The sequence below is a fragment of the Solanum stenotomum genome, chromosome 1 (assembly GCF_019186545.1).
Source record: "Solanum stenotomum isolate F172 chromosome 1, ASM1918654v1, whole genome shotgun sequence".
NCBI lineage: Eukaryota > Viridiplantae > Streptophyta > Magnoliopsida > Solanales > Solanaceae > Solanum > Solanum stenotomum.
Window position 1 is genome coordinate 92,617,565 of NC_064282.1, and position 14,477 is coordinate 92,632,041.

A 14,477-nucleotide genomic window follows, 5' to 3' on the forward strand; every position below is an offset into this window, starting at 1 on the left:
TTACAATCGGCTACTTATCTCTATTTTTTTTTTATGTTTAACATTCAAATTATTGATTTATAGTATTATCTAATACTGAAGTATAATAAAATATATTCAAATATTGTATTCATTAAAAAACAATACAATACAATAAAAATATATTATGAAACCATTCAAAATAATTATTCAAATAGAGGGTGTACCAATTCCCCCCTTCATACTACCAAAAAAAAAATTGTTATCAGATTCGAGTTTGCTCCTTCAATCATTATCAAACTAATACATATCTCGTTCAGTACTTCAAGTGCTTATGTCGAATAATCTTAATTCTATAATAAATCAATTCCAACGAGAGCCTTTCAAACTAGTACTATTAGTAATCGACTCTATAACCTCTTCAATAAAGGTTGATTTTTCGATCAAATTTTAAATGACTTTCTAGTCAGATCGTTCCTGTATTTCTGATATGAAGTCTCATTCGAAACTTAGAAAAAGTGTTATTATGATATTAAACCCTTATGATATCTTATACATATTCCGATGATTTATTAAAATAAATTTATTGTACATAAAGTGTGTTATGGCCCGTAACCGCCTAGCGAAAAAGTAAAATGGTATGAGCTAGTTGAGAGTATTATTCAGTGCAAAGCTTTAATCAAACGCGCTCCATTAAATTCGTTGATTGTGACTGACTATTCTTCTTCTTCTTCTTATATCTCTCAAACCCCATTTACAGAGACTCAAAAATGGCGACATTAGGAGGAATTCGTGAAGCTGGAGGATCCGAAAACAGCGTTGAGATCAACGATCTTGCTCGTTTTGCTGTTGATGAACACAATAAGAAACAGGTTCCTTTTTTTTCCCCCTTTTCTCCCTTTGTTTGTGGATGAATTTGATTGTTTTTGTTATTCTGATTTCTACGTGGGTTTTGAAATGGTTTTTTTTTTATTATCTCAGTTTCAAATTAGGTGAACTCAATTTTACTGCTAAGGGGCAACATCCGTCACCACTTGTCAAGAATGTTTTGTTCCTATTTTTGACAATTATTTAATTTCAACTTTCTACGCGAACATGTTTAATATCACAAGATTCAATTTTTTATGTAATGTGTTAAATATCGTACCGAATCAAAACGAGACAAACAAATTGAAACACAGAGAGTGATATGATTTGAAAATAATGGAAACCCTTAAGGATCATTTGGTTGGAGGGATTAGGCGAGTTATATCGGTTTAGAATTTGGGATTAAATTAACCTCTTGTTTGATTGAAGGTATTAGCTAAAATCGGTATTAAATATGGGATAAGTTATCCAGGTTATAGTTCTAGTTATAATCCCATGGGATAAGAAAGGATATCCGATATGATTATTTTATTCCACCGTCCATATGGAGTATTAAACTCATTATTTTAGTACAAATGGTGAGATAAAATAATCCCGGGACGCCCCCAAGGCCTAGCTCAAGTGGCAAAAGATGGAGGATTTGCGGCTTAGGTCGCAGGTTCAAGCCCCACACCATGCAAAGCAAAGCCTGGTATTTAAGTGGAGAACGATAGAGGGGCGGGCTCATTATCCACCGAGTTTAGAAGGCTGTGATTGGTCTTAAGGGCGGGTCACAAATGAATTTCTCGGTTATAAAAATAAAATTAAAAATTAAAAAAATCCCGGGACTAGCTAATGCCTTAAGCCAAATATGGGATATAGTCAATCCGATATTTTGTTATGACATTATTATAGTTATCTCATGTACCAAACGACCCCTAAGAGCTGAGATTAAAAGAGCTACTTACTTGTGCTATTCAAGGATAAAATTACTTGATTCCTAATTATGTGCACTGTCTGTTTTTGGGAGCTAATTTGCCTCAACAGGTAATAAATTTAGTTTTATCATTTTCAAATGTAGCAATTTTATATTCTGAATAACATCATTTTTAGTAGTAATGGTTATAAAACTTTACTCGCCTTCGAAAACAGCCTCTCTACCTCCACCAGGTAAGGATGAGGTTGGCGCACACTCTACCCTCTCTAGACCCTCACTTGTGGGATTTTCAATGGGTATGTTGTTGTTTTAAACTTTTAGTCATACCTATAAAAAGGGGGAAAAAGTGTCTGATGATTTAAACCTTTGAGCTAAGAATATTTCAATCAGAGTTTATCTTTTTGAATCTTGAATGTTGAATTGTTTCTGGTATGGGACAAAGAGAGTGGTTTATAAGTTGATAAACTAATTGAGATAAGCTTGTGCAACTGTTCCAACTTCTATCTTATTTAAGTTTACGCTCTCGAAACAATTCTCATTAGCATGTGGTAGGTGTGATGTGATAGTGGTCATCCGAGAGAGATGAAGAGCTGCATTGATCGAAACTGAAATAACGAAATAAGTATCTTAGTCTTTACTGACTTCGAGGCAAGGATTCATATTTTTACAACTTTGTAAGTCTGTCTGTATGTGATTAAGCATGTACAGTGTACAACCTTCATGTTCTTTGTACTCCGTTATGACTGAGGTTAATTGCTTAGCTCTCATGGCTCACTGTTCCTGCTTTTTGAACAATATTATATATCAGAATGCTCTTTTGGAGTTTGGAAAGGTTGTGAATGTGAAGGAACAAGTGGTTGCTGGAACCATGTACTACATAACACTGGAGGCGACTGAAGGTGGTAAGAAGAAAGCATATGAAGCCAAGGTCTGGGTGAAGTCATGGGAGAACTTCAAGCAAGTTGAAGACTTCAAGCTTATTGGGGATGTTGCTAGTGCTTAACAAGTGCTGAATGATGTATGACTCTTATGTCTATGAATATCATAAAGTAAGTTCATAACTCTTATGTCTATTTTAGCATGTTCGTATTTGAATATCATAAAGTAAGTTCATAACTCTATCGTGGATCTGAATTACGGGTAACTATAGCTCTATCTTATATATGATGTTTTGCTTTTCTGTTGCTAATATATCTGAGAAGTATAAGCAATTGCCAGTTTTTTTTTATTGTGATGTTAGCATAGGCGACTGGTTGATGGCTAGCATTAAAATAGATATATTGAATGCGTTCAAGTCCCAACTAAATGTACTATTCCTTGCCTATGTGTTGCATACTCCACCATTTTCTGTCCTTCCATAAGTTGGTACATTTTGTGACAGACAGATTGAGGAATTATACCTGTGTATATAGGTCAACCATTTTCGTGTTCTTTATGGTGACAAGAATCATGTAGATTTTACTTCTTTTGTTCGTCTCCTCACATCACAGGTTTTAGACATTCAGTACAGCAAAACTACAGAATGCTAAAAACTCGTTTGTATCAGTTGATTCTATCACAGTAGCTTTTTCGGGCTATATATGAAATGTTTAGTCTTCCACCTTCGCGCCATCAATGAGCGTGACAATTAGGGTGGGAAACAATAACATATAGTATGACTAAAGACCTTTCTTCTTGTGATTTTAGCAGTATATTGTTATAGTCATGAGATTGTTCTGAATAGCTTACAATGCTTTTCTTTACTGAACAGAAGAAAGTTGATTTGGCAGTGCAGTAATGATACTACTTGCACACATTTTCTTTTGTGCTAACTAGGGAAGAACTAACAACCGACAAGGGGTAGTCAGTTGAACACCCTTCGCCAAAGTTATACACATGTTCGTTGGGTACTACATATCTCTGCCTCAGTAAGATAGGAATAAAATTATGTACATGCCACCTTAGAGGAGAGATTAGATGGGGTATATTATTCTTGTTGTATATAAATAATAATAGTAGCAGTGGATTAATAGTAATAATAAGGTTTCTTATTACTGTCATATGAACCTATGATATGGTTAAAATACATCTAAAAAAGTAATCGGTTTAAAATCAACATACTAATAAAAAAAAAAACATTTTACTTTTCACATCTTTTAGAAGAAAAAAAAACAAAATAAAGAGAGAAGGTTGAGTTATGTTAGGTGGGTCGGACTATAACCTTATTGTTTAATCGATTTTGATCCAATTCATTTCAACTCAAGTAAACTTTGAACTAGTAGGATCACAACATGTTTATTGGTTTTACCTGTTCAAATTTAACCTAACCCGCTCATTTGTCACTTCGATCAGATTGTGACTAATTTTATTTTCTTGAATAGTGCATCCAAAGTGAAAGGATGACATTACAGAAATTATAGGACATAACATTTACAACAAAAACTTCTCCTATTTTTTCAATTCACAGGCTCTTCTGAGCCTTAAGACATGTCAAAAGATGTGGAGAACTCAGGTTGATCACCAATATTGCTACCTGAAACAGGTTCCACATACCACTCGTTGGCTGGTCGAGTGATGAAACTTGCTTCTGCAAATTCACAACAACGACACACATAGATATCTCAGAGAGAGCAGAATTACACAGTGATATACAATATGCAGAAACAACTCGGTAGTGAACATTCATAAACAATCCAAAGCAAGAATCTTTCTTTGCTTCCTCAGTATCGCGTAATCAGGGTATGGTCATAGCAAGAACAGTGAAATCTTATGGAGAGTGGCTGCTAATTATGCGATGGAAAATGTCAAAGGGCGCATTTATATGTCCAAAAGCAGCTTAACTTCACTGAAATTGAGCTTTCCTTAACAACATACCAGTGTAATCCCGCTGGGGAGGGTGAGATATACAGACCTTACCCCTACCTTTGTGGGGTAGAGAGGTTGTTTTCGAAAGATCCTCAACTTAAAAGGGAAGTTATTCATATAAGGGTTGCAAGAATACACCCTTTCACATCTTTAAAAAGTATATCAGTAGGACACATTTCCAAGATGAGAGTATCTTTCAATAGACTAATGCTAACTTCACGTTGAAGTCCTCCAATCTCTTTTCTAATGCCTGCAAAATGCTTACCTTTTTCATTTTCTAAAAGGACTTTGACACAAATAGCGGCTTTAGTTTTGCATCTTATGAAGACATCGTAAATAATAAATTGATACTGAAGCAGCGTTGACAAGAGTTACTACTTTGTTATTTGTTGTTTTCCCCCAATCTCGGACTTGATCGAATCTTCTTCTGAGTTTCAATTTTTTTTCCTTTTTGTTTGAGGCGAGGGGAGTATCAGCATTATATCCCAAAATTTGTGAGAGCAGCAAATTGAAACTATTTGAATGTCATGTATGTATTCCTATTTGAGAGATCAGGAGGGCTTGGGATCTGAAATCACATCCACTCAGAAACTCTAAATGCCACCCTAGTTCATCCTTTTTTTTTTTTCTTTTGATGATAAGGGAAACCCGAAGCCGCTACTTTTTGGATGCGCACAGGGTAAAAACTCCGCTCCTATGCAATAGCTCGCAAACCACATAGGAGAGGTAGCCCGCACTAGGCAAGCCCGGTGTGACAAGCTCGACCTAGAAGGCAAACACCTTGCTTTCGCTGGGTGAATAACTGAGAAAATCCCAAGGGCATATTGGAACATGGTTTGAACTCGGTGGATAATGGACTTCCCTTCTCCTATCCTACTTAGAGTTAAATCTAAATGAGTTAGATTACTATAATCTAAACTAACTAGATGCAGAATGTATAAAAATGCTGTCGCATGCTTTGTTATTTACCTGACAAGAAGACATCCTTATATTCTTCATCATCATAGACAAATTGTGGTGGATCTGGAGAGCCAACCCCTACTATTGTGCTTCCACTGCATTTCATTTTCGGAATTAGTAACAGTTTAAACTAAAGACTAAGTGCAGGAGTAAGACGTTGTTTAACTTTCTATCCTGTCAGAGACAGCAAAGGAGATAAAATTTCTCGTCAGCAATGAGCTCCAGCTTGCAAGAGCACATGAGAAAGCTACCACATACCAGTGTTATTAGAAACAAAAAACTCTAAAGTCTGTTGGGCCATTAAGCGCAAAGTGCAAATAAAGAGTGGGCTTTAATGAAAAAAATGCGCATAGGGAGAAACAAAGACAAATATATATATTTAGTCCAAGACTAATAATTCTAAGCATGAATGACAAATATATGAACAAGGAAATTGAAAAAAAAAAATATGATAAAAGGGTTTGAACTAAGACAATCTGGAAAAGAGAAAAAGCAAGAATATAAACCAGACTAAGGCAAAAGCATACCTTCCAGACATGAAGACTGCATCATATTGTCCTCGGCCAGCAGCAATTACTCGTTGTTTTAACCTTTTAAGAGATGGAAGAACTTCAAAGGCAGGAGGTTCTGCAAGAAATATTATCAATGTCAAATGAGTGTAAACCTGAGCAAAAATATCTTCAAAGTGCAAGATCCATTCTGCTGATTTCCAAATGGATGCATATTTAAGTACTAAATTCGACCAATAATGATTCACAAGTCACATATGCAGACTCAATAACTTCGGATGAAAAATAACCACTATTTTCCAAAAAGGTAAGCATGAAAGGAACAGGTAAAATCAAAAGCAATCTACTTCATGTGTAGCAGTCTGTTTTTTTGAATCTATTCTACCTAGCCAGCTGAAACAATTACTTGCTGCGGCATAAGAGGACAAGGAAACCTAAATACTAATCATCTAATTACTTCTCATGCACAACATACAGAACTGTAACTGGTAACTGACAAGCAGACTCCTAGAAAAGGATATGAAATATGTTTCACAACGGTGTTTGAAAGTAATAAATCATTTTAAGGAGTAAAGCTTTTAGATTCATGTTGCGTGATTGCAATCAATTGAATGAAGTGATCATTTTCACACAATATATAAGGAGAGAAACTCAAGTAGATATAGAAAGATTAGTCCTTTACTCAGTGAAACCAAGGGAATGAAGAAAGTGTGCTTAAAAAGTTGCATTTCTATGTTAGTGATCAGCACCAAGACTATGCAGTTGGAAGGAAATTCACATTAGCATCGCCACCCTACTGGCCCGAACTGGACTAAGCAACTACAAGAATGGTCCATTTTAAGAAAGTTTTCCTATTCTTTGAGCAATGTCACTTGGAGAGTTACTTTAATGCACATGAATTTAGAAATACACACACATACAAAAAGAGAAGATATATATGTGTTTGTTTCTTTGAACAAACTTTAAGGTGTCTAATCTTCAACTCGTACCTAAATCATTGACACACACATCTTGAGATATTCCACTAGTTGAGATTTTCTCCAGCAAGCTCAAGGGATCAACCTTACTAGACAGATCCAACTGAAAACGCTGTCAAACCAAATTTCTCTTAAGACTTCGATAACCAAAATCTTATATTTTCATCCGAAACGTGTTCATTAATTTCACTTTGTATCACCTTGTAAACTTCAGCAGTGGAGCATGCCTGTTGAGGCTTTATGAGAACCATTGGAATGTCAAATGGTATGGGTGATGGGATATCTTGAACAACCTGAACAAACAAATGCATATTTCCATAATTTGAATTTATAAGAGACAAGATCAGATGTAATAACTTCTAGCAATTTACAACCCATTCTCATGCATTGACCACTGCTGCAGCTCACATGTAAATGTGGAATAATGGGAGGCCTCGACAAGATAGCTGAAGATAGTCAGTTCAAAAAAAAATCGAGAATTCTTTCCTCACCATCATTTTGCAGAATTTCAATTTCACACTACTCATTAACAGTAATTATGTAACATAAGTTGATATCTTCGTTTTGCATGCCAGTTTTTTAAATATTGAGAACCACAAGATGATTTGACCCTAATTGTCTGAAAAAACTACACTAGTACCTCTCGCCCATCAATAATAAACATGCTTACAAAGTCGAAATTATACTTGTAATGTGGAAGGATGGAGTTGCAAAAGAAATTCCAAGATCTCTGGCTAATTTCAACTGTGGGTGGAAAGTGGTGGTTCAAGGAAAAAAATAATCCAAAGCAGTCTTGAACAAGAAGTAATGCAAGTACAAGAAAAAACGGATAATAACAAAACAACAAATAGTAACATAACAAAAACTACAACAAAACAATACAATAGTCGAGGTACAAGGAACAACAGATAACGAGGTACAAGAAACAAGTTGTTAGTCACTTTTCATAAAACTTTTTTGTCAATGATAATGAATTTTAAATCTTGCTAGCCATACAGGCTAGCAAGAGTCAGATGACCTCAACCCTTTAATCTGCCTCACCACAGTTGAACCACCGCTTTCCCCCTCTTTCTGAGGTATGGTTACAGCTTTCCACTCGACTGATCAGAGACTGATTAGCAACACTAGAGACCCAAAGAGATGCAAGGATAACCACAAAATCTCATACACAACTGGAAGGAATATGACATTTGGAAGCAAAATGCTAGGTAAAAGCATACCTCACCCCTACCCGTACAGTAGGCTGCTCCATGAGAGAAGAAGAAAGGAATATCAGAACCAATCTCACCAGACCACTCTTGGAGCTCCTTTTCAGTTGCAACACAACCACTGAATTGATTTGCTGCCCAGAGAGTTGTTGCAGCATTACTGCTCCCACCACCAAGACCAGCTCCAGTAGGCACTTTCTTATCAAGATGAATCTGGCCAGAGAAATAGGTAATAAAGTTGAACCAGTTGCAATGTACCCAAAAGCTATTCCAAACTGATAAATTCGCTACCAATTTAAAGATTTTACCCAAAAGTAATTGTCTGTTCCAGTTTTTTTCCTATAAAGATTGAGGGCCTTTATAATCTGCAAAGAGAGTGGCAAAATCATGAACATTCCAATCAGATCATTAAAAACTGATTAGTATGAGAATAACCATATAGCTTCTTCCTTTACCAGATTGCTCTCATCGAGTGGAACTCCAGCAACATTAGTAGATAAACGATCCTTTGACTTCGATGGTGACAGCGAGAACTTTATTTTATCTCCTAGACTAATTACCTGAAGGAACAAAAGGTCTCATCATTTCATAACCTATAATACACCTAATCATTCATTCTTCCAGAACTTCATTAGCAAAAATACCACAGTAACAGGAACTTTCAGAACTTGCAATATACTCCCTTTGTTTCAGTAACAAGAAATTTCTTTAATTCTGACCTTCCATATTACATTAGTTTAAGACCACAAGATTCAAAAATCATCTTTACTTTCATAAAACCCATGTTAAGTCAAAAAACGACAAACAAATTGAGACAGAGGGAATAGTAATATAGTATAATTCCAATGGGATTCTTTCAAGAATTACCATGTTCTGATTTCTCACCAGGCAAAAAAACTGAAACACAAAAAGGGAAGTTGAACACTTACGTGAAAGAGAGATGCCAAATCATGATATCCGTCATCCCTCTTGCTTGTTATTCTCAAGAAAACATTTATCTGCAGCACAAAAGGACAGCAGATTTGCCAAAAGGAAAGAAAGAATTAAAGGTAAAATCCACAAAGGAGTTTTGATAAGAATTTAATTTGATTAACTTACCTTGCAAGGAGAAAAAAGAGTGAGTCTTGAAAGCCCAGCTTCCCTATCCACTTCATCAGCTAATTTATTAAACTTCTCTTCAGGGTTATATGTTATCTAAGCACTCCACAACAAAATTCAGTCAAAGCTCTAAACTTTTTACACAATTAGAGCGCAAAAGAACAATAAAACAAGAAAACCAAATTCAATCCAGCAGAGAAGAAAATTCACAAAAAAGCCAAACTATGACAAAAAAAATAGAGTTATAAGTTATCCAAGAACTCCCAAAACAAAATTCAGTCAAAGCTCAAAACTTTTTACAGAATTACAGGCTCAAAAGAAAAATAAAACAAGAAAATCAAATTCAACCCAGCAGACAATAAAATTCACAAAAAAAGCCAAACTATGACAAAAAAAAGAGTTATATATTATCTAAGCACCCCCACAACAAAATTCAATCAAAGCTCACAACTTTTTACACAATTACAGCTCAAAAGAACAATAAAAACAAGAAAATCAAATTCAAGCCAGCAGAGAAACTATGACAAAAAATAGAGTTACTATATGTTATCTAAGAACCCCCATAACATAATTCAGTCAAAGCTCAAAAATTTTTACTCAATTACAGCTCAAAAGAACAATAAAACAAGAAAATCAAATTCAAACCAGCAGAGAATAAAAATTCACAAAAAAACCAAACTATTCCCAAAAAAATAGGGTTACCTCTACTTGTTTTTTGCTGATTTTTGAATCTGAAGCCTTCACAATAACAAAACTGCTTCTTCTAAACTGAAAATTGTTGTTAAAATAGGATGACCCATGTGGCCTACTTGACCATGATTGAGAAAAACAACTCTTTTTAAAAGAATCAATTTGGGGTTTGACACTACAAAGAATATTACAGGAAGCCATGGCTACTGATTTTCCAAGTGAAATAAAAAAGCAAAATTTGAACAAAATGATTCAATTCTTCAACCCCATTTTCGAGAAATGTGTTTCTTGCCAATACAATTCAAAAAGATTCAATCTTTAGCTTCTTCTTTTTTTGTGAGTTTTCACTTCTCAGGTAGGTAAAGATATACAACACAGGACAAAAATGGGGAAAGAAGGATTTCAGAAATGTGTTTAACAGAATTTTTTTCCTTCTTTGAAGGTCCTGTCTTTATTCAATGCTCTTTTGTATCAAATTAATGGAATTTTATTTTTTTTTAGAGAAAATGAAATTGGAATGTAAAAGTCATTTGTTTAGTCAATTCAACAAGGAGATGATGATACACTAATTAAGTAATTTCTTGATTATGGTAGTTTAATTATACCTAGAAAAAATATAAGGTAACGATAGAAAATGTTTCAATTATCTTTTATCATATATTTTTATATTTACTATTTTTCCTTTTGAAAAAATTTATAAAAAGGTATTTCTTATGTCTAATCAAACTAGCTGCGAGATTTAGTTTTAAAACTTTTTTGTAGTATGATATTATCTTTTACACATGAGAGGTTTTATTTTTTTAATGTAAAAATTTTGAAAATGCCATTTTCTTCTATTTAATTTGAAGTGTTCCACGAGATCTTTCCATCGAAAAGAAATGAAAAACGGGTCTGAAAAATACTCCAATTTTGGTCGAAATTGCTGTTATGATACCAAACTTTGAAAAGGACCTTTTACCCTCTTGTACTAATTAATAGTAGTGTATTTTAAATGTATATATGTGCCTACGTGGACATCATAAATATTTCATCATTTTAAATAGTAATGTGTCCACGTGGGCACATATATACCTTTAAAATATGCTATTAAATAGGGCAGGGGTAAAAGGTCCTCTATAAAATTTGGTATCGTAACAACAATTTTGGCCAAAGTTGAAGTATTTTTCAAACTCTTTTCCCAAAAGAAATTAACAACTACAGATATTTACTATCTTTTCCAACATTCAATATCATATATTTCTAATATTTTTTAAACAATACCATAAAATATTTGATTATTAGAATAATCAAAATATTATTTTCTCATTACTTTGTAGTTTGTATTACCAAGATCGTTGTTTACGCAAGCAAAGTGCAAACTAGTGGATAATGGATGAGCCTGTACTCCATATGTAATTGTATTAAGCAAAATTTTAGTATTTAATAAATAATGGTAATGTCCGAGACAATTTGTAGCACTTCAACTACTTCATCGCGTACAAGTTGTGGAACCTTCCTTTTTCAATTTCACAAGTAGAAAAGCCTAGATGGAAGAAACGGTAAAAGAGCACCACCACCATTCAGGTCATGACAGAACCGTGAAACAAAAGGAGGGAAAGAATGAGATCATAATTTTGAAGTCACCCCAACCGAAACCTAGATGGCAAATAAATCGAATATGTCATAATTGAGAAAACTCTCTCTCAGCGTAAAGAAAAGTCTTATGAAATTTCATAAGAGGAGCCTAGGGGGAAGAAACTGTAAAGCACCACCATGATTCAGGTCCTAGACCATGGATCAAAGGATTTTGAAGTCTCCCCCAACCAAGACCTAGATGGCAACCGAATCAAATACATCACAATTGACATAACACTCTCTCAAGTCTCAACGCAAAGAAACAAGCCTTTTTCAGTTTCATAAGTAGAGGAGCTTGGGTGAAGAAACTGTAAAAGAGCACCACCACGATTCAAGTCCTAACAGGACCATGAATCAAAGAGAAGGAAGAATGAGACCATAATTTTGAAGTTGCCGCCAAGACCTAGATGGCAACCAGACCGAGTATATCATAACTGAGAAAACTGTTAACACAGTGAAAGAAGAGATGTAATTCTAACTAGAACCAAATTTATTATCAACAGCAGATGTATCATTAACATTTTGAGAACATCATTTACAGAAGTCCCTTAAACCATTTCAAGATGTTTCCCACCTATACACCTTTGAAGAACAGCTTCCATCCCATATTACAACATACTGTAAACAACATTTCCACTCCATCTAGGATAACTCAAAGATCTAGCACTCAACACAACCCTTGAAAGTAGGCAAAATCCAAGATGCTGGAAAGAAAATTTCTATAATTAAAAGCGCCACGCAGGGTAATTTGCTTCATTGTTCTCTTCATAGGGTGTTGTTGAGCTACTTCCTCCTCCCCTCTCAGTGTAGTTGCTAGTGTTTTGGTTGGAAGAGCGAAAAGGCCACAAGAATGAAAAAGGATTCCTCCTCCCTTGGTTCTGACTGCTATTCTCCCTGCTACTACTGTTGCTGCCACTGCTAACATTTCCAGTTCTGGAACTCCAATTGGCTGGGGCACTCGCAGAAGCTCGTGAAGGCAGCTCAAGACGGCAAACAGGGCACGAGTTGTGCCTAACCAACCATGGTACGATACAATCGGAATGGTAAAGATGCTTACATGGCATTTGCCTTGCTTCAGAACCCAATTCAAAGTTATCTTGACAAACTGAGCACTGAGAATCAACGTTGAGGTGCCTTTGAGTGATTCTGAGAGTAGGCAAAGCATCTATTGCAGAACGAGGTGCCGGGGGAGGCCCCTGCCGGTCATTCATACTGAGCTGCTCAATTAACTGTTGCAGACCAGGCCCCATCAAATCATCAAAATTAGGTCGCCGATGCCCCATTCCTGGGCTTCCATTGGAGAAAAAGTACTCAAATGCATCGTTTTCGGTCATACTAACAGGAGTTTGGCCATGAAATATCAACCATGGACCAGAACCAAAACCCCTGCCACTTCCAGGAACAACACCAGATCTTGTCCTAATGTCAAAGTTTGGGTTTCTTCCTGCCATTCTCTGCCTCATGAATGCAGCAAGGGCATCCATTATACCAAATCTTGGGTCCGGGAAAGGATCCATCAATCCAAACTGAGGATCAGCCTCAATATTAGATCTAGTACCTACCATGTCATCGAGCTCTTCAACGAAACCTCCACCACAATTTGGGCAAAGACAAGTAGTTCCTCGAGGCCGAATTGGCTGCCTGCATCTGTGGCACCAGTGTGTATAGCTCCCACTCGACATCCCTTACAAGTACTTCCTTGAACAAATCCTGAACCTTTTAGACCAAGCTGCAGACCATCCTGCACCCACAAAACTAACTGTTCAACTATAATAGAGATTACTACCACATTCATTATATGAGATAAGACAATGTTTTCAGACAAAGTATCGGGTAGTGCTCAAAAGTGACGTCATGCATCAATCATATTCACCAAAACACATGTCATCTTAGACCTTCCAAATTTTGAATTTCCCTTCCCCACTTTTAGCCATTTTAGAAAATCTCTCTTTTTTGTTTCCTTGCTGGTAATACCACTCCTCCCTCTCCCAATGAAAAAAAAACCTCCCCCTCCCTACAAATCTCTCGGGAGAATCGATGACTACATAAAGTCAAGTACACCCAAGATTTAATAAGAAAATTGTAAATCAGGATTCTTCACATTTACCAATGGTTATTCAAATTCTCGACCTTTCGGTTGGAAGTGGAGAGGTCGTCTACTCTCATCAAGGAAGTGGTTTTTTCTTCTTTTCCAAAATCCTTTTCTATGACTTGTCAAAGAGGGAAAACCTAAGTTGCTCGGACTCTGGTACGGCCTGCGGGTGTTCGATATGGGTGCGGATCTAGAGGTCAGATTCGGGTATACGGATCCATGTATGGATACGGGTGGGGAGATTTGGCTAAATATAATTCAAATATCTAAAAATAGAGTTATAAAACCTAAATTATGAGATATTGTGTGGACAAATTGAGGAGAAATATTGATCAAAAGGAGAATCCTGAAAGGAGATAAAAGGAAAGGGAGTGACAATAAATATTTATATATACAAGATTAAATCATTTTCTTCAATTTCACCTTAGTTTTTATTTTAATTATAGAAATCATTGAATCCGTCCAGAATTTCACCCTCAAATTTGGTCAAAGTAGCCAAAACTAATTGACTAGATCAGGTACGGATCCCACACCCACATCGTGTCGACAGGAGTGCAGCACCGAAATTGAAGAGTTCAGCAACTTAGGGGAAAACCACCAATTGGAGCATAATTCTTCCAAAGCTATACAACAACAACATACCTAGAGTAATACCACAAGTGGGGTTTGGGCTCAGGGGAGGGTAGAGTGTAAGCAAACCTTACCCCTACCTCGTAGAGATAGAGAGGTTTCTTCCAAAGCTAT

General features: G+C 35.8%; 3 protein-coding genes across 4 annotated transcripts in view; 1 reads left to right on the forward strand and 2 right to left on the reverse strand.

Annotated features, from left to right (window-relative positions):
- Window positions 1–594: 594 nt before the first annotated feature.
- LOC125863596 (cysteine proteinase inhibitor A-like) lies at window positions 595–2,930 on the forward strand. Its single transcript, XM_049543655.1, has 2 exons — window positions 595–830; window positions 2,550–2,930. The coding sequence occupies exons 1-2, from the start codon at window positions 729–731 to the stop codon at window positions 2,742–2,744; spliced, it is 297 nt and encodes a 98-aa protein (XP_049399612.1). The 5' UTR covers window positions 595–728; the 3' UTR covers window positions 2,745–2,930.
- A 1,081-nt stretch (window positions 2,931–4,011) lies between these two features.
- Window positions 4,012–10,440, reverse strand: LOC125863437 (4-diphosphocytidyl-2-C-methyl-D-erythritol kinase, chloroplastic/chromoplastic). The gene is made up of 11 exons (XM_049543635.1): window positions 10,040–10,440; window positions 9,338–9,433; window positions 9,169–9,237; window positions 8,695–8,799; window positions 8,548–8,604; window positions 8,252–8,452; window positions 7,232–7,324; window positions 7,044–7,143; window positions 6,073–6,172; window positions 5,555–5,640; window positions 4,012–4,307 (listed from the first exon to the last, which is right to left on the reverse strand). The coding sequence occupies exons 1-11, from the start codon at window positions 10,226–10,228 to the stop codon at window positions 4,201–4,203; spliced, it is 1,203 nt and encodes a 400-aa protein (XP_049399592.1). The 5' UTR covers window positions 10,229–10,440; the 3' UTR covers window positions 4,012–4,200.
- Window positions 10,441–12,155: 1,715 nt separating this feature from the next.
- Window positions 12,156–14,477, reverse strand: part of LOC125863522 (probable E3 ubiquitin-protein ligase RHC1A) — an 87,184-nt gene continuing 84,862 nt past the window's right edge. For both annotated transcript variants that reach the window (XM_049543649.1, XM_049543652.1), the window contains exon 3: window positions 12,156–13,382. In XM_049543649.1, the coding sequence (XP_049399606.1) occupies window positions 12,367–13,323 (957 nt within the window). In that variant the 5' untranslated portion in view covers window positions 13,324–13,382 and the 3' untranslated portion in view covers window positions 12,156–12,366. The remainder of the gene's footprint in view (window positions 13,383–14,477) is intronic.

What these genes read in the sequence shown, in the direction of transcription:
- LOC125863437 (XM_049543635.1), bottom strand. Translation starts at nt 10,228, where the DNA reads ATGGCTTCCTGTAATATTCTTTGTAGTGTCAAACCCCAAATTGATTCT. An exon ending in TCAGCAAAAAACAAGTAGAG is followed by an intron (nt 9,434 to 10,039) that starts GTAACCCTATTT and finishes TGGAGTGCTTAG; the next exon opens with ATAACATATAACCCTGAAGA. An exon ending in CCACTGCTGAAGTTTACAAG is followed by an intron (nt 7,144 to 7,231) that starts GTGATACAAAGT and finishes TTGGTTTGACAG; the next exon opens with CGTTTTCAGTTGGATCTGTC.
- LOC125863596 (XM_049543655.1), top strand. Translation starts at nt 729, where the DNA reads ATGGCGACATTAGGAGGAATTCGTGAAGCTGGAGGATCCGAAAACAGC. An exon ending in ATGAACACAATAAGAAACAG is followed by an intron (nt 831 to 2,549) that starts GTTCCTTTTTTT and finishes ATTATATATCAG; the next exon opens with AATGCTCTTTTGGAGTTTGG.